Below are 21,852 nucleotides of genomic sequence, written 5' to 3'. Positions count from 1 at the left end.
ACTTCAAGCGCACCCCCCCCCCCCCCCCCCAATAAAAACAAATTAATAGCCCTACAGTTAGCTTCTAATAATTGTGAGAAAGCAGTTTAAAATATGCTTTTTCGTCTCTACATGCCCTTGTCAGGGCTATGCACTATAGAAGTTTTGTACACTGCAAGACGAGGGCTTGTTTCGACATTTTGAGCGTGATGTCCCGTTATGGTGAACACCGTATCAGAATAGTAGGACCATTCAAAAAATACAGGAAAATATGTCCAAAATTCTCGACAGACACTATTTTATTTCTAAATCTGTGCCTGCCACGAATGAGCTGATACCGTCCAAAATGTTGGCACTTGCCCGCCTTGGAGGCGAGCTTAACCCTCCCACGTCGTTACAAAATGTAAGGAAAACGCCTTACGTGACAGCAAAGAATGCTGGAGCGGGATTCCGATCGCCTCCATTGCGAAGCCGCGCCCCATACCGGAGCAACCAATCAGCGCGCACTGAACGGAAAGGAAATTTCCGCAAAGACTGGGCTTCAGCGCCAGCGGTGGGGCTGGTTTACAGCATCCCTGGCGATCACGCATATAACGACGGCGCGAGAAATATGTTTTCCGAATTTCGAACCTTCGCTTGCTTGAATATTCACAATATCAGGATCGTCAGTGCATAAAAGACTGACACGTTATCAATTATAGTTGGTTGCTTCGCACTGCGTTGATTCCCATTTAAGTACGTGAACCATAAGGAGGCCTATTAAGTATATTTCACTGGACAAACGTCTATTCAGGCTTGTTATTAGCGTGAACAGCGAAGTTCACAAAAGGAGAAAATAGTACAGGGATTTTACTCCGCTCGAAACGTACACCAAAAAAGGGCGGGGTATATACTTGGCACGTTGCGTCGAGCACGGAAGTGAGCACCACTCCAAGGTGACTGTGCTGTACGCGGCGGTGGGAAAAGGCGGCAGTGAAAACTATCTCCATTCGCTTTTCCTCTAGTTTTGTACAGTTTGCGCGTGAACGTTGTGGTCCTGACCAACCATTAGCGCCTTTCTCTAAGGCCGTCCTCAGGGGCGACGCATGCCGGTCGTCCGCAGTGCCCAATCGAACGACGATCGTGCGGTGAAAATGCATCCGAAGCACGGGATCTTGGTTCCGCGTTGTAGCTCTTTCGTTCTAAGTGGCGACACGCCGGAACTTGGCGATATTGCGAAATTACACGAGTCCTGCTAGCCAATGCAACCATCGGAGCAAAACACGAGAGTGCAACGCCCCTAAAGCGCCACGAATACCCTGCGTTGCGGGAGGAGAAGCGGTAGCCGGCCGACGCGACTGCGCAAAAGGGCCGAAACATGATTCGCGCACGCGCACCTACCACCGTTCTGATTATTTCGGCCAAGCTGGCGGCTGATTTCAGTTCAGTTTCGCATGGAGGTAGAACTTAGGCGCCCGACATGGCCACTTCCTGCCTGGCAACATCACCGTCACGTTTGGTCCGTGAAAAAGAACATCCTCCCCTGGGAACCATGACAGCACGTCAGAAGCATGCACAGGCTCCTAGCGATAAGTCTTCGCTGCTGCATAACGCGAGTCAGTTCGGTGAACTCGGCTGCTAATCACGCACAAAAGTTTGCTTTAAAATAGCGCAGCCAAGCGGTCAGCAAATCCGAGGGAAGCTGACCACGGGAGGTGTGTCTGCAGCCAGGGTAACGCGTTTGTGCTGGTCCATAATTTACTTAGGTCCCCCGAGTGACTATATTTACGTCTACTTCCATTGAACAGACGCCTTCTGCCTTCTGACGTACTCGCCAGACGTTTAAGAAGGTGCCGATTGCTTCGAACTTGCGTGGAAGGCTTGGATGGCTGTGCAAACAAAATGAACACACCGGCGCCGGCGTAATGGTTATCCGGAGGTGCGAATACGTTGTGTATCGTCTGAATGAAACATACTGTATAGACTCGCGATACAAAAGTTACGAAAGTTTCCTCAGTTGAAAAGGTAGACGTTCTGTGATCAACGCGTGAGCTACAGCTAAGACCATCAAAATAGTGTTGTCGTGCACCATGCAAGGACATTGACGTTGCATCTACTCCCATTGCCCTTCTAAATACCATTTCTTGCTGCCTTATTGTACTCCTTATTCGCACGTGTCATTTCGCGCATTTTGGCACACAAGTACGCGCAAGGCTGACGGCACGCGACAAGAACGCGTGCAACTGCCAGTCACCACGACGTGTTCCCCTCCCTATTTCCCTAGTGTGGCACGTGCCGGTGCATAAACGAGTGACGCATATACCGCGCGATGTAAGTGGTACTGAATAAGATGTAAACTGCTCCGTTTTTGGCACGCGATCAGGTGGGGAATTGGAAGACGGCAGCAGCGGCGGCGGCGTTGCTGGCCGTCGAGGCGTCTGACGGCTGGCGTCCCCGGCTCGGGCAGGAGCGAAGGCATGCGATCTCCCTGAGCGTGGGAAGCACGTACTTCACGTCGTCCGTGTCCACCGCGCACGTGAAGAAGAAGTACACGGGCCGTTCGGGCTTCAGGTCGGCGAAGGTCCGACGCAGGAACTCGCGCGCCGCCTTGGGGTCGCCTGGAGGGCCCCGGTACGCCGGGAAGTAGGCACCGAGGGGCGAGCGCTTGATCTTCTGTTCGAGCAGGTCCTTCTTGTTGAGGAGAAGGAGCAGGTGAGACTCTGCGAACCACGGGCTCGACGCAATAGTGCTGAAGAGGGCCCGAGTCCGGTTCATCTTGTCCGGGTCGTCGTAGTCCGACAGCGGAGCCACGAAGATGACGCCGCTCACGTCCTCGAAGCAGTGGATCCACTTCTTGGGCTCCGACCGCTGCTCGCCTACGTCGACGAGCCGCACGGGACAGTCGTCCAGCTGGAAGGCGTACTCGAGCACGCCGCGGGACGGCGTCCTCACGCGCAGGTAGTCCTCGCGGGACGGCACGTATCCCGGCCGCGTGACGCGGTGAACGTCCGGTAGGAAGGGTGGCAAGCCGCCGTACTCTGCCCGCCGCGCGTAGCACTCCCGGACGCCGTTGTCCTCCCACAGGCGACGCAGCGCTTCGGAGACGGGCTCCGTGAGCGGCGGTTCGAGCGTTTCGCAGCGCACACTGGCCAGCATCATCGCGCTCTCGGCGTTGGACGGGTCGCTATAAGCGATGCCGAGAGCGTCCATGGCGCGGACGATTCTCTGCATCGCTCCCAGCAGCGACTGGTACACGCTCCGCACGTGTTCTGCGCGGTCGGCCTTCGCGTCGCCCTCCTGGATCAGGCGGATTTGCTTGAGGAAGGTCGTCTTGCCCGCCTCTTCGGGTCCTAGGAGTAGAAACTTGGACTCGCGGCCGGCCTCGAAGCGTTCGCGGCTCAGCTGCCGCTCGATCTGCTCGTTGATGCGCTTCTGCAGCTTGGCTTCTTCGCTCAGGCAGCACAGTACGGGCGGAGCCATCGCGCGCCCGGCCAGTGTCGCTGCTCTGACGCGCAATCAACAAGTGGTCCGAACACCGGTCGCCGCCATCGACGATGCGGCGCGCACCGGTCCGCCCCGGGCTTCTCCGCAGGGATGCGTCAGGTGAGCGCGTTACCTCCTCCGGTCGATCACCCGCACGGCGCTGTTTCGTTTACGACGGACCTGAGAGCCACCGTTCACGCAGCAGACGGCGTAAGCGTTTTGAAAAAGCACCGACGCAAACTTGTTTAGAGTCACGAGCGAAAAGGTGCTACTGATGAGTGCTTCCCGCCGCACCGTTTTCCCCAAATTAACAAGCCTCTCCCCCAACTCCCCAAGTAACCTGCTGCCGCACACCTGTGCTCCAAACACGAGCGCACGGAGAGAAAAAGAAAAATAAAGGAATAAAAGTAAACGGCTTCTCTAGTAAAGTTCCAGACTGTAACTATTAGCCTTTATTATCTGAGAAAATGTTCGATTGATGTTTATTTCCGAAAATACTGGTCACGCAAAATATTTTTTGCGAAGCGAAATCGGTCCGCAATCGCCGCAATCTAGAAAGAGTTCGGCAACACTGTGCGCCGGAAAGTCGCGTCGTTTGCGGCGATCTCTTGGCAGCTGGGCAGGATTCGGAGACAAGCTACCGCCCCAACTTACTTAGGTAACTTTTTTGTTTGTGAAATATCCCCAGCTTTGTGGATTGCGTTGCTGAACTACTTTTATGAAGCAGTAATGGTTGGATTCCCGCGTCTTCTGCGGGTGCTTGTAATAGAGAGAAAAAAAAGAACGGAACGTCCGTCCGGCATCTCCAGATAGGCGTTTACGGTTTGCGTCCGTTGCAGAAATGACCCCTCAAGCCGACGCCCTGCCGCATGCTAATCTGATTCTTTTGTGGCTTTTCCACCTAAGGTCACTGCAGCACCTATCGAAAAGCAGCCGAGTTCCTAAAATTTATACATTGAAGCAAAGCCGTCAGCGTGAAAATGTGTGTAAAGATTTGAAGAACGGCAAGCTAGCGGCACCCTGAAAAATGTTCAGCTGTCAAAAGCCGCACGCGGCAGTATAACGCTCTTTGGAGTTTCTAGAAATCCAACGATTACCTCCCAGAGTGCAAGGTTAGTTATCGACATAACACGCGTGATATCGGCAGTGCCGACCGCTACAACGTGAACTTTGCCCTGTGGTAAATGCGTCACACGAGTTGGAACGTGCATTGCCTGCACCAAGGACGCTTGCCACTGATCTCCACCAGAGTTTAGTGACGCTTGCTGCTCGACTGTTTTTTTCCTGTCAATATTGATTCGTGCGCATTCTGCTGCAGAAGTACTGCACTTCAACAAAACTTGGAACGTGTAAATAGTATGAATAACCTCTTTTACGTCTATGTATGATCGCATAGGTGCCGAACCGTCAAAATACTACAAAAAGTAATTACAAACCGCATCGCTACAGCTATTTTGCAGCACAAATCATTAAGAGAGAATTAAGCTGACTAAATTTACAGCACAGGAGTTGTACCAAATCAGTGCTTTCTTTGCTTGATTAAAAATAACCTGTTTATGCATTCAAAAATACTTTGTTCTGTGCCGTAGGGAGAAACTTTTAATGTGTGAAAATTACATACGACATGGTAGCTACAAAGCAGATGCAGTCACCTGTACAACCTCTGCACAGCATGCTGCATTGACGACTGAAGCATACTGAAGGTGGCCAACATTTGCAGTCCGGAAAATGCCTGGAGCATAGCCTAGAACGCTTGCCTTGAACAGACGATTATCGTTGATGTTTATGTTCATCAAATCTGTTTAGGATCCTGCTGCCAAAAGACGCTGACGTACGTTTGCTAGTTACGTGATGCAGTATGTTTAGGAAACTTCAAAACCAGTCAAGTGGCCCTTGCCAACCGCAGTTTTCAAAGGTTAAAAAAAAAAAAAAAAAGCTGTCAAGTGCCATCACAAGCTGTTACCATTACTGGCACTCATCTCAGCCAAGATGATCCCAGCCGTAACAGAATAGCATAACGATGATGCTTTGAAGGAAGCCACAGTAAAAGCGATTGATTCAGCTGGTATAAATTCATCACCTCTGTATGAAAGAAAAGCGAGCGCCGTGCAACAAGCCTTGGTCAACTTGAAGTTCCTCGGGACGTTCCCCAAAGGGGTGGGAAGGAAGTTACGTACAACTATATGTCGACTATTTGAGCTGTCCAAATGGCAGTTTTGGGAGGCTGTATGACTTGTGTCATAGATGCGCTAACTTTGTGAATCTCTTGCTGATATAACGAAGAAAAGGGAGATAAAGGAAGGTGCCGAATCTGCCCAGTAACAAAAGTAATAAGAAAAAAAGGAATCCAAATGCATACATGGTTAAAGAGGAAATAGCCATTTTTCAAACTCTGAAAGAAGGAGGTTGGAACAAATTCGGCAAGACAAGGTACGCGGTAGCAGTGACTGTAAGAGCTACCGAGCAGTGACTGAGCTACCAAGATTTTTTTTCTACCCATTAAAACACTGTATTTGCACAATTCTAGCACGACCCCCAATTGTAATGCAGAGTAGAATTTCAAACCCGTAAACCACACAAACAACTTGGCACTGACTCCAGCACACACACGAAATAAAGCCATTAGCAGATGCCTCAAATTTTAAGAAAACATTTAACATAAATCTGCACACGCTGTGGGCAGCTAAAGCCCTTTCATGAAGCTTTGCACCTAAAAATGCGGTCCCTTTTTTGCTAACACACCTGGGATGCCTTATGCACAGGTTGCTGCAGTTCTCTTCTGTTTCTGCCAATACGATTATTTTGTGTTTCAACGAAGCCTGCATCATTTATCGAGTTGCTTCATTTCAGTTTAGAGTTTGTGGTTTCAGTTCCGAGGTTTTTGAGCTTTGAGGCCGACTGTAACGCGCAGGTATTTTTGAACGTCAATTTTCATTTAAAAATGTGCGTGTTAGAACCTTGCAGTCACGGTACTGGGGTTGTAGAGGTAACAGAGACCTTCCGTTGCAGCCATGGTGGACATCAAGGCCTGGGCAGACTCCATCGTCAAGTGGGCGGCCAAGAGCCCCGGCGAGTTCATCTACTACGTCCTGCTCTGCCTCTCGCCTTTCTTCCTGATCAGTGCGTTCCTCTCCTGGAAGCTCGCCAAGCACATCGAGGCCGAAGAGAAGCGCAAGAAGCAGAGGTCCAAGAAGAAAGCGAACGTAGCCGAGACAAGACGCACGAAGTCGGACTGACCGCAATTAGTGTCGCGCTTTATGGGAATATCGATTTAGACTGCCAAGCGGCTTGGCCTCGAGGCACATTCCGCAACGCGGACAAAGACGAAGCCACTCGTAAGCCGCACGGATTGAGTGTTTGAATTTCGCGACGGATTGACCATGCCTATGCATCATCCCACGTTGTGCAGAAATGTATCCTCTTGTGGCTTGTGTAGTTGCTGCACATGGACTGCAACACGATCGGAGAACAACAACAACAAAAAAACGAAATGAGGGAACAATTCTTGCCACGGTGTTGGCAACGCTGAAATACACGTGTGACCACACTGTTTCATTCCATTGATGGTACGGCTGAATTTTAGATCAGACTGAACTATGCACAGTTTCAGTTACTTTTAAAAGCCGAGCTGAACATGCCCGTTCTTGTTTCGTCCCAAACCAAACCAAAATGTAGTGTAACATGCAGTCACTTGGTCTGCACTGCTGTGTATTGCACCGGGTTTGTGTAAGTGGTGAAAATCCGTATTGGACAACAAGCCAAAGCCACCAAGGTAGAATAAGTTTCTGTGAAAGAAAAATTTGACAGCGACCTGAAACACAGCCATAAGGCTACACAGTAAAGCTTTCTCGGAAACTTTGCAGTTGAAGAAAAAAATCGTCCTGGTCTAGGATCTCGGGTCGATGTCAGATTTTTTCCTTCGTGGGGGTATCTGTGTGTTGTGTGTGGGTTTCACACAGTAATGTGGCTTTACACACGAGCGTCTTCAGTCTAATTTGAAAGAGAGAGACAGGAAATCTTCAGTTTATTCTGGTCCAAGCAGTTTTTGGTGAAATGCGTCTGTTTTCCTTCTGCTGGAAAAGTGTTAAGTTTTTAAAGTGGACTTGCCATCACCCTGTCACATTCAGTGAAGCCGCATCAGCTCATGTGCATGCCTTAAGCTGTAAAGTATAAAAACGAACCAATTTGCTGTTTTTGTGCTATGATTATCCTCTAACGCTATATTTTTGTACTGCAAGATGAATTCTTGCTGTTTTGAGCAAAGTGCCTCAGCTGAACAAAAAAAGCAAATGGTACCAGCATTGTGCATATGTAAACTAACTTGTGTCTTATTTATGCTAAATGAAAGACCATTGAAAAGTGTTACGCCTACAGGTAAATTTTGGCTTCTTATTTTCAGGCTTAACATCCTTGTGATTGACTTCCCTGAAAGAGGTTGCGTCTTTATGAAATCAGCCGTAACAAGCCAAGACAGTGTCATTATTCTCGGATACAAGTAAAGACCTTGTGTAGTGTATCACTCTGTCGAAGGAATGGAGCTGGATGTCAATGTGTGCGCACTCTTTGAAAGGAGATTGCACTTATTGCGTGGAACCATCTGCTTTTTCTGACGTGGTTTTCTTGTCATCACTGTGGTAATAACTTATAAACAGATTAAGCTTGACAAAGCACGGAAACAACCTGTGCCCGTGCTCAAAATACTCGCAGTAACGTGTTCTATGCGTGCGGAGGAACAACCGGCTGTGGTGATGAGGCACAGAGGTAACTTCCTGTTCTTAAGTTGTACCCAAGGGTAGTAACTTGTCAGCCTACACTAACTACGACACCCACCATGATAATTTCCTTTTACGTTCACAGAGCCACTGTGGTCGGCCGATGACAGTGGTACACCTCTTTTACTCCAAAGTTAGAGAATTATAAAATGACAAAATAGCATAAATGCTGCATGTAGCAAGCGCCTATGCGAGTTTATATACCTGCAGAGTCTGGTACAAATGCCAGATTTTCTAATAGCCAGTTTCCTTGAAGCCTAGAAACAAAGGAATCATGATTTGGAACAACATAACAGGTTTATAGGAACACTAAATGAAAATGCAGAGGCAACTTCAGCTCTACCAATAGATAGCTGCTCATTTGCAAGCATAGCAGAACAAGCAACGACCTAGAAAATACTATAACTGCGCAAAAATGGACATCCCCACACTACTGGCTATTTTCCGTCCAAGAAGGTTCGACGCCACTAATAATAAGTGCATTAATGGACTTGGGTAAAAAGCTACTTGTAACGAGCCTTGCCACACAATTCGCCAACCTTCCTGCAATGTATCTGGCAGCATTTGGTAAATGCCTCGCGCCATTGTTGCTAGAATGGGCAGTGCCTTACTCGCAGCCTGAAACATTAAAATGTACGCAACAAAAGGAAAGAATGCATCTTTTAACAGCAGAGGTGTGTAAGCTTGAGCGCCAGCTGTGCCTAGCATCGCTCAAAACTCGGTGCAGAAGAGCGGAGAGGGGGAAATGCTAGGCCAAGAAGTGCGAGAGAGTGGCGAGAAGGCAAAGAGCCGAAGAGCAGGTGTGGGGAATGCGTGTCGGGGAATGGCTGCGCCTGGTGATGACGTAAGCTCTGCCGTGCAGGTGTTCTGGTTGAGAGACACGGTGTGTGCTCAGCGGTATCAGTGTCCGATCTATTAATGAGATGGGCAGGCCTAAGAAGAACCAAGTTAAAGCCAGTGAAGACCACCAGCTCTGCTACTTCCTCAGTCCTCGCATCTAAATTGCGAAGGTGACTGAATGTTGTTGCTTGAAAAAAAGAAGCCCTAAGCATTGAAAGGTCAAATTTCTGAATTGAAACAAATGCTGTTGCTCTTATACCCCTTTTACACGGGCAATATGTAAATGTTACAGCAAGCTTATTTCAGCCAAGTTATTTGACTTTAATTTGTGGCGTTAGTTGAAGTTGTCACATTCTGTGCCATTACTGAGTGGGGACGAGTATCGCCACCTTTCGTTCGATCGTGATTGAAACTGCCGTGTAGCAACGCCCGATCCAGATTGAGCTCGATCGAGATCGACTCTATCGCTATTGAAAGTGCTCGTGTGACAGGGGTATTGCTGCTCTTTAAGAGCATCTTCTGGACTGAAACTTGTTGCATTCCTTTGACTCTACGAACCAAATGTCTCATTTGCAAAACGTCAATTTATAGTCATGTTTTGAGCACTGCTCTTCTTTTTGTATACTTCACGCAATCACTAAGTTGTACACAATGCCGTGCTATGGCAGTTATGTTTCGTACTTTATAAAGTTTTGTGTGTATGTTTGTTTTTCCTATGTCACAATGACGAAGCTTTGTTTGCCCTGTACTAGGCAGGACATTGTAATGTTCCGTTCCGACCCAATGCTCACAGCTTGCTTATGCTGCCAGCTTTTTGTAATTGAGCGTAGGCAATCTTGTGTAACACAATGCCCCGTCAAATTTTGTTTAAAATTATTTCATGCGCATTATTTCTGAACAAGAGCACAACGATGATATTAGATACGTAATTGCACAAACACAATGAAGCGCACACACTTGTGATCATTCATGGACTATTGAAATAAAAACGAGCTTGCACTCTAGACTGGCATTTTTGTGTCCGCTACCTCTGAAGAATTGTAGTTGCAGTCGCAGCCAAAAGTGCAATGTTATATTGTGACGAGAAATAGAAAATGACACATATACGATCGACGTTTTTGGTGTGTGGACAGTAACTCACAAATTTCATTATGCTCATATGGTTGGTTGTCTTAAAGCTTATGCATCTCACGAGCATCTAGTTTGAATTCTATCTTGTTTATGGATTTATCATCGTGGATTTACATCAATTAATTCATGCCCATTCGCATACTGATCCCATTGCAAGCGTACCTACTTACGAGATCACTGCCTCGACAAATTCATCCTATAATTAGTGTATCTGCAAAATTTGCACAATTATGCCGAGACTATTTCACGCGTAGGTAATAGGCATGAATTCAGATTTCTGCTCACTTATACACACAGCTTTGGACTCGCTACTATTTAATTAAAAAGTGGTGAAACAATGCTAACAAAAAAGGGGAATTGGGAACAAGTGAACTTTTGTTTGGGAACAAAGTATGGGAAGAAGTTAACTTTTGTGCAGTATCTAATGCGAAAGGTCATACCAGTCAGCATTTATTCGCCATAAAAAATTGTTTCGTTAATTTTCCGATAGAGGTAAAACAAAGCTCGTGGAACTATTTAGTCCATTATTGTCCTCCAATAAATTTACTAATATGTCACTAATGAGATGGCTTCCAGCACAATCAACATTATTAACAATTAATATGCACTCAATATATAAGTAGCACTGTACAAACTACTAACATCAATATTAGGACTACTCCGTTCGATGCTTTCCCGTCGACTGTTGGGAACCGTCGTGAGGACCTGTGCTTCCATCCGTTGAGTGTGTTTGCTTGTAGTCGTCATATGATGGAAAGGAAGCTGCGAGATGATGGAAAATACAAAAAAGGAAATAGTACGTCACTGTTTGTGGCATACTGCATTCCAAACCTTGAAATTACACCAAAGCTTCGTGAGGCAAAACTTCAATGGGCTATGAAAACAAAATACACCTTTGTTCGATTTCAAAGAACTAGCCTTTGGTAACTCAGACAGCTCCGTACCAGCCATGAAAAATGCTTTTTTAACTGGAAAAAGAAATGCAAGAAATACTAAAAAAAAAACTTCAAATTTTGCACTACAGTGACGTAATATGGGCAGGAGTGGCATAATATGCACCATCATTGAAAACATACCATATTTTCGCACGTACAACCCGCACCAAAATGCAAAAATTTCAATGGCAAAGTAGGGCTAGGTAGGGCTGCGGATAATACGCAGGGTTTTTCCTTTAGTGCAGCTTCACGGCAATGCACGTTGTGCCGTGAAGCTCCTACACAGTAACACTGGCTAAGCCTTCCAAGGCAGCGATTGCGCAGAACATACAAGGGCACTCTAACAACTGAATTTGATTAGTAAATTGTGACTTTGCCTTGCAGTCAGTGTGTTCTACTTGCTAAATATACGCTTTTTCTGCCTACACAGTAAGGCAATACGCAAGAATTTTTTTTATTTTCCAGTGGGCTGAAAGTGACAGTGCGGATTATATGCAGGGGCGGGTTATACGCGCGAAAATACGGTAGTTATCAGTGCATTAACTGTGCGTTAGCATTCAAGTGATGCGATGAAACAGAACCAGAGGCTCCACTACAGTCAAACCTGGATATAATGAAGTTGACAAAAGTTCGCAATTTTTTGTTACAACAACCAGGGAAAATTTCTTGACATCATACTAACATCCTCTCCTGATGATTGTGTCCAGAGGGCATGTGCTCCACTAACACGGGTAGATAGTTATCATCCTCCTTTAGAGATAGTGTTTTCATTGAAAGTGGTGAGGCACGTTCCTCGTGCACAAACTAAGTTTCAATTTGACCGTGGGGACTACCTCGGCCTGTATGTGTTCCTAAGGGACTACGACTGGTCAGACGTGCTCAGTGACCACTGTGCAGAATCAGCCACGGCCATATTGACTGCTGCACTGCAAGACGCAATGGCCAGGTTCATCCCGCAGCGCACTGCCCGTCCCGTGTATCCGGCTTGGTTCTCTAAAGAGCTGCGACAGTGTCTCAAGCGAAAGGCACACCTGCACCACCTTCACAAAGTATCAGGCTGCCCAACAGCGTATAAAATGTTCAGCGATTGTAGAAGACAGGCCACGCAGCTGTTGAAACGGGACAGGCAAGCCTACATTGACAGAGTTGAAACATCTTTGAGGCAGGACCCCAGACAGTTCTGGAGGTTCATGCACAGTTATGGCTCACGATCATCTAAAATTTCAACGATCCACACAGCTGCAGGCAAGGCATGTAGCGATGCAACAGAAATTGCCAACCTGTTGGCTAGCCACTTCAGCTCCAGTTTTCCAGCTGTTAATACTGGCAACACTGACTATGCAGATAAGACCTTACAGGCAGACTGCCTGGTGGCAACGCCAGTGACAGAGACGGAAATCCGTGAAGCCCTTAGAAAAATGAAGGCCAAAAAATCATGTGGCCACGACGGCATCCCTAGCTTCATTGTTAAGGGCTGTGGACCGATACTTACACCCATATTGAGACACATCTTCAACCTCTGTATACAATCTGGAGTCTTTCCAACCACTTGGAAACACTCAATTGTTGCACCTATATTTAAGTCTGGCGACCCTTCCCTTGTGGTCAATTATCGACCTGTGTCACTGATTTGCTCTCTGTCCAAAGTTCTGGAGCTTATTTTGTACAGCCGTCTCTACTCTTACTTCTCCCAGAAGCTGTGTACACAACAACATGGCTTTATTCCTCATCGTTCACCTGTGACAAATCTGTGTGCTTTTCTTAGCAAAGTGGTCCCTGCAGTACATTCAAGACACCAAATTGATGTAATCTACTTTGATTTGTCAAAGGCATTTGACACTGTGTCACACTCCTTGCTGTTACAGAAACTGGATAACTATGGAATATGTAAGATGTACTTGATGCTTTTTGAAAGCTACTTGTCTAACCGTACAAACATTGTACGAGTTGCGGGCTGTTTCTCTGGTGAATTTCGCTCAACTTCTGGAGTGCCTCAGGGAAGCAACCTGGGCCCCTTGTTGTTTTTGATTTTTATCAATGACTTGGCTGAGCGCATGCAACACTCTGAAATGCTCCTCTTTGCTGATGACATTAAGATCTTTCGGCCTATAGACAGGGCTGGCGAGTGCTCTCTTCTACAAGATGACATTAACCCCGTGTCAGCATGGTGTTCAGCAAACATGCTTTGCATCAACCCATCAAAGACCAATGTGATATCATACCATCGTCGACAGGTGCCGATTCAATTTTTGTATAAGCTGCATGGGGGTTCCATTACTCGAGCGTCAACAGTGCGGGACTTGGGTGTGCACATTGACTCATCACTAAGTTTTAAACACCACATTGAAAAAACAGCCAGCGATGCAATGAAATCCCTTGGACTCGTAACACGTGTCACGAAAGAGTTCACTGATCCTACCTGCTATTTGTCCCTATTTCGGGCTATTGTACGTTCCCGACTAGAGTACTGCTCGGTTGTATGGAACTCTGTTCCTCAATACTTGTCACTGTCTCTGGAACGAGTCCAGATGAGATTTGCTCGAATCTATTATGATCGTTACCTTTCCAGGAAAATATATTACACGTATGACAGAATACTCGACCACACTGGATTAAGCAGACTGAGTGACAGAAGAACACTCCTCGATATGTGCTTTCTTCACAAGCTCATTCATGGAGCTGTTGACTCTGCCGATTTGCTAACTTCCATCAATTTTCATGTCCCCAAACGATGCCGTTCCTAGCCGCTATTTTATCCTGCGGTCAATCATAAAAGTCCTGTCCAGAGAATGCAACTCCTTTACAACTCACTTGAACCGCCTGATCTGAGTATCTTTGATCGTTACAGCACTTTTGTTCAAGCTGTTAAAAATACATCTAAAGCCTGAGTGTGTACTTTTGTGTTGTAAAATCATGTGAGTCAGCCATGTAATGTTTGTTCCATTGAGGTTATTTTCATTTCTCATGCTCTTTTTTCGCTATGGTACACATCTTCTGAGTGTGTTCTTTTGCGTTGTAGAATCATGTGTGAGTCAGCCATATAATGTTTGTTCTATTGATGTTATTTTTATTATACTCTTTTTCCCCCATTGTACACATCTCCCTTTCCTATCCTTTCCTTTGTTTCTTCTGTGCACCACGCTGAAGGCATCATGCTGTCTGTGGGCACTTATCTAAATAAATAAAAAAATAAATAAATGGAGGTTTTCGTTGCATTCAAGTTCCGAGCTAAGGCTGGCGAGAATGAAGCAGAAACAAAACCAAATGCTAGACATCAGTGACGGTGAACTCGCCCTTCAAGGACTCATTTCACGGTGAAAAACTGCGTGATCTGCGCCTGCTGCTTTCCCACCAGCTTAGTCTCTACACGGCACTTCACATACCCCACTTTTCACAAACAGAACTTAAGTATCACTTTTGTACTTTGACACTTCTTGTTTCAAGGAGCGAACTTATGCTGAAAGGACGCCTTTTCGGAAACATGATGCACTTTTCCGCACTCAGAATAGGAGATAGCTATGTTGCTAGCTGAGATACTGTTCTTATTTCTTCTTTCAATGTTCTTCTTTCTTCTTTCGATGTTGTTCTTTCATGCTGGCGGAGACGGCATTTAATGTTGTGAGCTCTTCTTGTAAAGTCGAAACTTTTCTTTTTCTGGCAGCATAACTCATCACCGACGATCCGACACCACAGATAGGAGTGGAGACGCGCGACTACACGCCGACAGACGGGCCTGGCATCGAACCGACACCGCACTCACACATGGAAACGAACGGCAGTTTGCGGTGCGGACGGAATTCACTAAATTAGTGCGTTTCTACAGCCGATTTTTCAGAAAAAGTGCAAAAAAGTAATGCCTCATCGACGCAGCGAATTCGTTACATCAAGATTAACCGTCGCAATGCCTTCGTTACATAGAGGTCGCAAACACATGGGTTTCAATGGGGCTGCTAATGGGAAATTGAAAAACTTCGCTAAATCCAGGAATTCATTATATAGAGGTTCGTTACATCCAGGTTTAACTATACTATAGTTCAGCCATGTTTCTTGGTAATGGTTTCTTTGGTCGGCGGCGATGTCATAGCGAAATCGCCAAATAGTGGCTGGGCAGTCATTACCGCTTCTTTTGTTTTGTTTCATACCTCGATTATTTGTTCAAAGTTTGGATATAATTGGTACCATTGTTATCAGGATGAAGCAGTGTCTCTAAGGAACCAAACTTGTGTTTTGTCTTTATGGCCCCTTTAGGATCCACTCTGAACTGTGCAGCCATGCACACAATGTTGTACAAATGACCAATGGAGTTGACAATGTGCAGTCATCATGAACCCAATGCCCATCGAGCAAGCGAAACCGGCACAGCGAAAATTCTCACTGAAATTTCAGAGACGCTGAGAAGGTGAGATTTTCCAGAGTGAGTGAATGCCACGTTTTTACCTGCCTTTTGGAACTGTGTTATCAGAAGGCAAACACATAGGCTTTGTCACATGACTCAAAGGAATACACGTGTGCAGGAAAAAACCTCCTACAGCGACACCAAGGCGTCTTCTTTCCCTCACAGATCAGGTGCAAAGAGAGTTGGTGGAAGCCTTACATATTTCAACATGAGGAGGATGTTAGCACCAGACACCCTCGCTAGTTTTATTAGGGAAAGAGCTCAACATGCTAGCTACGCACACACGTAAACATAGGAGGGCTTCCCCTGAGCATGTGTCATATATGACAAAGTCAATGTATTTGCGCTCTTCTGCCAATAACGGTTAGTTGTTACACTTCGGATGTGTGTGCCACCTTTTCTGTATGAACCAATTTCACCTAGCTTGTCTTTTTGTGGCACGTTCTTGCTACACTGGTATAATTCCAGTCACTTCGTGTGGTTGCACATGGTTAGTCCTTAGAAAGAAGCAACAGCCATGCCGGGGCACTAATATTGTTACTATTAAGCATTTCCGAGCCACTCACAGTACGCTCCAGCTCTTATGGCGAAATAGATTAATCAAAACCGCTCTTTTTAATGCTGACGTTTACACTCCAAAGCAAAACCTGAAGGAGGGTCCCAGGTTTACTTCAAATCACCCAAAGTTTCTAATTGTGCTTCAAATGCGTGTGTTTGTAGTCATCTTTATATATATCACTTCCCTCAAAGATCTGGCAGAATAGGCTGGAGGTTGAATTGAACCAGTGATAATATGTACACAGCATTGCCCCTACATTGTAGTGTTGGTCCAATGCTTTTCACTGCAGCTTTCAATTTAGGTGAACACAACAAGCACTGGGAGGCTGCATATTCAAGGTTATACAGCAAAGTTTTCAAAGTTGGCTAGACCTTGCCAACCTAAGCTTTGAGATTTTTCACATCAAAGGGGCGCTCACGATATAATCGTTCACTCCATACTCACAATGACTTTGCTGAATGGGGGTTTCACCGTGCTGCCTTTGTTCCCGTTCCTGCATGAGAGGGGGTATTCTTCAACACCAAGAGTTTCTGCCAATTACGCCGTGTGGTCAATCCTAAGGCCATGCAAATGGTGGCACTGTGCTCAGCGGAAAAACTCTAGTGATAATTAGGAAAATTGCCACGAACGGTGTATTTCTTTCTAGCCACATCAGCTTTTCGCATTGCTGCTAGAGTGGCACAAAAGGGTCTGAGGGCACCCAAGGACTTATGGCCTGCGAACGCGAAAGCACGAATGTTCTTCTCGACACATGAGCTGCCTTGCTTCCCCCTTGCGTGGTCAAAGGGATTTCTAATCGTGCCTGTTGGGACACTTGGCTTTGCAATTGGCTTTGCAATCTGCCTTAAACGCTTTTGAATGGCTTTGAACTGTCTCCTACATATTGCGCCACTGTTCATTTCTGCTGCCATGTAATGAGAAAGATGACGACAGTGGCAAATTTCCCTGTGCGTTTGGCTGCATTTGTTCACTCCCTTTATCCGCGGTGTACAGTACACCCTTAAAGTGAACCCGGTTTTACCAAAATCTTGGCTATAAAGAACAAATCTCCCTGGTCACCATTTGTATCGAGATATTTTATGTGAAGGAAAGTTTGACATCCACCTGAATGCAGCCATACGGCTACAAAGGAAAGCTATACAGCTTTCTCGGAAACTTCGCAGTTGAAGAAAAATTCGTCCTGGTCCAGGATTCGAACCCGGGACCACCGCTTAACCAGAGCAGTCGCTCTACCAACTGAGCTAGCCCGGAGGCTAGTAGTTTGTAGCGCCAGAGCGAATTGATCAACAACACGATGCAATGGAGGGGTGTTAACCGACCAGATTTAGGGGAGATCCCCAGGGTTTAGGGGAAATCTTTGAAGATTTGTGGGAAATCCCCAAACTTACTCCACCTTGGCGATTACCCCTAAATCTGGTTGAGAGATATTTTATGTTCAGATATAGTGAAAAACAGTTATAACAAACTGATTTCCATTTCCCGATGGGTTCATTATAAGTGGGCTGGACTCTGGCATGAACAGCCACCTCCCGCGACTGCCAAGTTTAAATAGCGGGTGACGGTAAGAACATATTTATTGTCAGGTAGACAAAAGGCAGCAGGGGGGGGGGGGGGGGTGTATAAGTCGTAAGCCGTTGCCACCTTCTCACACAGTCCAGGGCTTTGTCTTGGTTTGCAGGCGTTGAGCCGTGTTTAAGCTTGCACTACAGAACGCATCGTGCTATGGAATGCCTTGTACTAAGGAAGGCTTCCCCAGCAGCCTTTTTTCTGTCCCAGATACCGACTTTTTCACCCAAGGAGCCCACTAATGTTTTCACATTAAAAAGAAAACAACAACGGTGAGGTTGGGGGTTGGAGGTGTTCTAACCGAGTGATCACCCTCGTAATATCAGAAACACCAACAAACCCATGTTTCTTGCTCGCTTTAGGAAGGTATTCACATGCAGTAGACCATTTATGTTATTGTCACACCTCTTTTGCGTGGGTGCCAACCACACCAGGCACGTTTTTCAGCTTCTTTAGTGCCGCAAACAGTGATAAGCATGCTGCATTTAGAAACTTTTCCCAACCAATGTATAACCGTCTGCTGATGCATTGGAGGAGTGGGAGAGAGGGAGGGAGCAGTAGTCACAGTACCGTTGTTCAATTTTGCACAGTGTCCACTCAAATTCTTCCCCGACTAATATAGGCAGCAACACGCAAGGCAAGTCCGTTTTTAAAAGTGACCACTATGTTTCCCAAAAACACTACGGAAGGCATCTATTGAAACATCACCAGTGTGCCCTGCTACGGTAACAGTGAACGTTTTATGAGCGCTTGCTCAAAGTTTGATGCCTCCATTCATGCTGACTGCGACACGTTGCAAGAGCACGACCTCCATGGCTCTACTGAAGCAGGAAAGTGAAATGGCCACATTTTTCCTTACCCTCGCAGCTTTTCCCTCCAGCAATGCAGCCTTTTGCTTCTTAGATTCCATGAGGGCTTGATTGTAGGCAATTTCCTGGAAAAAGAATTTCAAATCTGCTTCACACACCAATGGTAGCTTCCTCTTTCTCATCATCATCGTATTTTATTTCCTTAAAGCCCCACAAGGGGGTATTACATAATGGGTGGATATACAGAGTATAAAGAACATTTGCAACATAATGAGAGGGTATACAAGGTGTAAAAGCATTGCCACATAGGGGGTGAATATAGTAGGTATAAGAACATCGCCACAAACTCTCACTGACAGAGATGACTGGTCAAATTGCATTTTATAAAACTTATCGGAGGAGTGCGCATAGGTACTGTCGGCCTCAAATGAAATACGAACACGAAAATATGAACCAGAACGTGTAAAATTGAAAAATACTGTTCAGAGTTCATATAATGGCATGCTATTGGTATATTTGGAAATCCACTTTTCCCAGCTTTGTTTTTGTAACTAAGCCATGCGTCATTTTGGCTTGCATAACAAGAAATCACGCTATTTGTGTGTTCAGGTTCATATTATCGTGTTCGCGTTTCATTTGATGCCAATAGTATATGCTGGCACTATGCTTTATTTACGCAATGTCTGGGTGTTGCATGGTACAGTTGCAAGATCAGAGGTTAGATAAGATAGATAAGGTTTACGCAGTGTTTGGGTATTGCACGGTACAGTTGCAAGATCAGAGGTTAGATAAGAGATAAGATAGATAAGGTACCTCTTGTGTGGGTGGAACAGTTCGCCTTCCCCGCAGCCAAGCTGAAAGAGAATGAGACCACTTGTGAGAGAAATCAACTTCGAAGGCTGATCACCAGGCTTTGATTGATTGATTGTGGGGCTTAACGCACCGACAATACACAGGCAGTGAGGCACACCGTAGTGGAGGGCTCCGGATCAATTTTGACCACCTCGGGATCCTTAACGTGCGCCGAAATCTCGCACACATGGGTGTTTTCGCTTTCCGCATCCATCAGAAAAGCATCCGCCGCGGCTGGTCACCATAACCATACAACGACACTTTGTGACAGCAATGTCATCGACGCAGTGGGAAAATAAATTCTTACTGCATCTTTTTGACAAAGGTAGAATAGTTAGCAGTTTGGTATTGTCTACGTTCTCTTTATGACGACCCATAGGCATCCCGTGACATCTTTTGGTGCAGGTTGCGGAGTTCAGCCCCACCCTGGCCCCCAGCTTCGCCTTGTCTCGGCTCCCGATCATGGCTCCAAGGTTCTTAGATTGCGTCGGCCCGCCCCAGCCCCGTGTCCCCAGCCGAGACCAACCAATGCAGCCAGCTGCGACCACAACGTCGTTCCCCTTCCCAGATCTCCAGTGCGTCTCAAAGGACTGTCATCCTCATTTGTGGTGGCAAGGACTTCATATTTCCTGCTTCCTCAGCCAGGATGGTCACTTGCGACAAGGGGGATGTGTCAGGGGAAGAAGACGACGACGAAGAGAGGTGTGGGGCCAACCGCGGGCTCATTCTTGGCCAACATCGTGTCAGTACATCACTCGCAACTTCTGTGGTCTATTTCCTGCGTCCTGCCGCCCCTGTAACAACATTGCCGAGAGACGCTTAGCAGGACAAGAGTACCCTGGTGGCACTGAATGTGAACATCTTCGACAGAACTCTGTCTGGTTGGGTTAAACTTGAAGAGGCAAATACACCAACCAAGGGTGTTTATTCAAAGCGGTCCCAACGTTTCGGAGCCAACTCGGCTCCTTCATCAGGGGTGACTGTGTACGACAAGAAGCAGCGGTTATATAAGGTGTCTTTCTTTCTTTTTTCTTACTGGAATTTTGCCCTTGTGCGTCAAAGGCAGTGGCCGTAGATGGTGGGAAGGGCTCTGGGGATTTATTCAGGACTTGCCGGATCCCTTGTATGTGCCAGGACTCAAGGAGTAATCTTTGTGAGTAATGGGTTTCGGTGCCAATCACCTGCACGCCGTCAAAGTTAATCCTGTGGTCAGCCTTTTTGCAGTGCTCGGCCAATGCACTGCGCTGAGTGTCGGACTTGCGAACGTCGTTTTTGTGTTGGCAGAGGCATTCCGGGAAGTTCCTGGTCTCCCCAACGTAACGAGCGGGGCATTGTGCGCAAGCAATTTTGTAGACGACCCCTTGGGCTTTTTCTTTTGGCGGCCGCTGATCAGGAAAGCCTACAATGCTGCATTACAGGTCCCCTTGTACACTTCCACTGCCCGACTCGAGAGCTTGGGAATTCACAACCTCGCGGAGGAGCTGATGGAGGCCCATTGCATAGGTCAGCTGCAACGGCTATGAGGCACCTCAGCAATGGGTGAGCACTCGTTCTATCGCCAGGGTCAGTGGAAGACGGAGGAATACAACAGAGGTCACAGCTCATTGCCCTCAATGTTAGCTACTCATCCATTTGCAGTCAGTGCTTTTATGGCAACGTGTGCTGCTTTAAGACGTATAACAAAACAAAGGCGAAGTGAAAAAATTGCGGTTGTGGGAAGAGGCACTCGATGCCACTGTCAGGGTAAGCGTGATGCTTTCTTGCATCAGCTTGGCTTTCAGGTGTCCCTTCTCAGGCGGATACTCAATTAGAATTATTTTGGAGCGATCGCTCTACAGCATCCTGGCTGTGAAAATTATGGTGAAGTGCAGCGCGTCTGGTGCAGTTTGAGACTTCTTGTCTTTGAACCAATTACCTTAGGCGTCAAACTGGGAAATATAACCGCACCAGTTCAAAATTCCGCGCGTCTCGGCAATGACCTAATTCGAATGAAGCGATTTCCCTTCAATCGTAAATTTCGTTATAGCGGTATTGAGTGCTATTTCCACCTTGATTTACGAGATGTATGACGCTTACTCACCTTCCCATTCAGCCGGCATTTCGGCAGTGAAGTTTTCTTCGATGCGCGGTTCAAACCACCTCCTCGGCTTCCGTTTCCCTCTGCTAGGGTCTGAAATTTAGGAAGCAATGCGAGCGCTCTCGTCAAGCACGAATGAAATTCAACAAAAAATGTTCTAATGTCGACAGCTTACCAGCCGGAATTTCAAAATACTTGTTGCCGAAATGATCCCGGCCAACTTCTTTACCCGGCAACCGCTTCGTAGTGATGGACGCGACGAAATTTTTCCAAATCTGAACGATTACTCCCCTGCCTTCCCTTGCCATGACGACGCTTTTGGTCTAGCGCTACAAGCAACGTGTACTAGGCACGTTAATTAATAAAATAAAACGCTTCTATCTTGTATTCATAGATCACTAGACCACGAGTACATACTCGTGATCGCGGCAAAAACGAAAGTAAACGGCGTTGAGGAGGGCATCATGGGAAAAC

General features: G+C 46.6%; 2 protein-coding genes and 1 pseudogene across 2 annotated transcripts; 1 reads left to right on the top strand and 2 right to left on the bottom strand.

Moving 5' to 3' along the window:
- Positions 1-32: 32 nt before the first annotated feature.
- On the bottom strand, positions 33-3,795 carry LOC144162140 (guanine nucleotide-binding protein G(q) subunit alpha pseudogene; annotated as a pseudogene).
- A 206-nt stretch (positions 3,796-4,001) lies between these two features.
- Positions 4,002-10,059, top strand: LOC144163356 (small integral membrane protein 15-like). The gene is made up of 2 exons (XM_077694308.1): positions 4,002-4,099; positions 6,451-10,059. The coding sequence occupies exon 2, from the start codon at positions 6,453-6,455 to the stop codon at positions 6,675-6,677; it is 225 nt and encodes a 74-aa protein (XP_077550434.1). The 5' UTR covers positions 4,002-4,099; positions 6,451-6,452; the 3' UTR covers positions 6,678-10,059.
- Positions 10,049-21,852, bottom strand: LOC144163355 (NADH dehydrogenase [ubiquinone] 1 alpha subcomplex assembly factor 2). The gene is made up of 6 exons (XM_077694307.1): positions 21,554-21,852; positions 21,382-21,471; positions 19,263-19,303; positions 18,500-18,574; positions 16,519-16,567; positions 10,049-10,946 (listed from the first exon to the last, which is right to left on the bottom strand). Exons 1-6 carry the CDS (start codon positions 21,684-21,686, stop codon positions 10,840-10,842), a joined length of 495 nt encoding a protein of 164 aa, XP_077550433.1. The 5' UTR covers positions 21,687-21,852; the 3' UTR covers positions 10,049-10,839.

The sequence above is a fragment of the Haemaphysalis longicornis genome, unplaced genomic scaffold (genome assembly GCF_048455015.1).
Source record: "Haemaphysalis longicornis isolate Haplotype H1 unplaced genomic scaffold, Haemaphysalis longicornis Haplotype H1 scaffold_12, whole genome shotgun sequence".
Classification (NCBI taxonomy): Eukaryota; Metazoa; Arthropoda; class Arachnida; order Ixodida; family Ixodidae; genus Haemaphysalis; species Haemaphysalis longicornis.
Note: the sequence above shows the minus strand (reverse complement) of the source record. Positions and strands in the feature narration are given on the sequence as shown.

What these genes read in the sequence shown, in the direction of transcription:
- LOC144163356 (XM_077694308.1), top strand. Translation starts at nt 6,453, where the DNA reads ATGGTGGACATCAAGGCCTGGGCAGACTCCATCGTCAAGTGGGCGGCC.
- LOC144163355 (XM_077694307.1), bottom strand. Translation starts at nt 21,686, where the DNA reads ATGGCAAGGGAAGGCAGGGGAGTAATCGTTCAGATTTGGAAAAATTTC. An exon ending in GTATTTTGAAATTCCGGCTG is followed by an intron (nt 21,472 to 21,553) that starts GTAAGCTGTCGA and finishes CCTAAATTTCAG; the next exon opens with ACCCTAGCAGAGGGAAACGG. An exon ending in CTGTTCCACCCACACAAGAG is followed by an intron (nt 18,575 to 19,262) that starts GTACCTTATCTA and finishes TTCTTTTTCCAG; the next exon opens with GAAATTGCCTACAATCAAGC.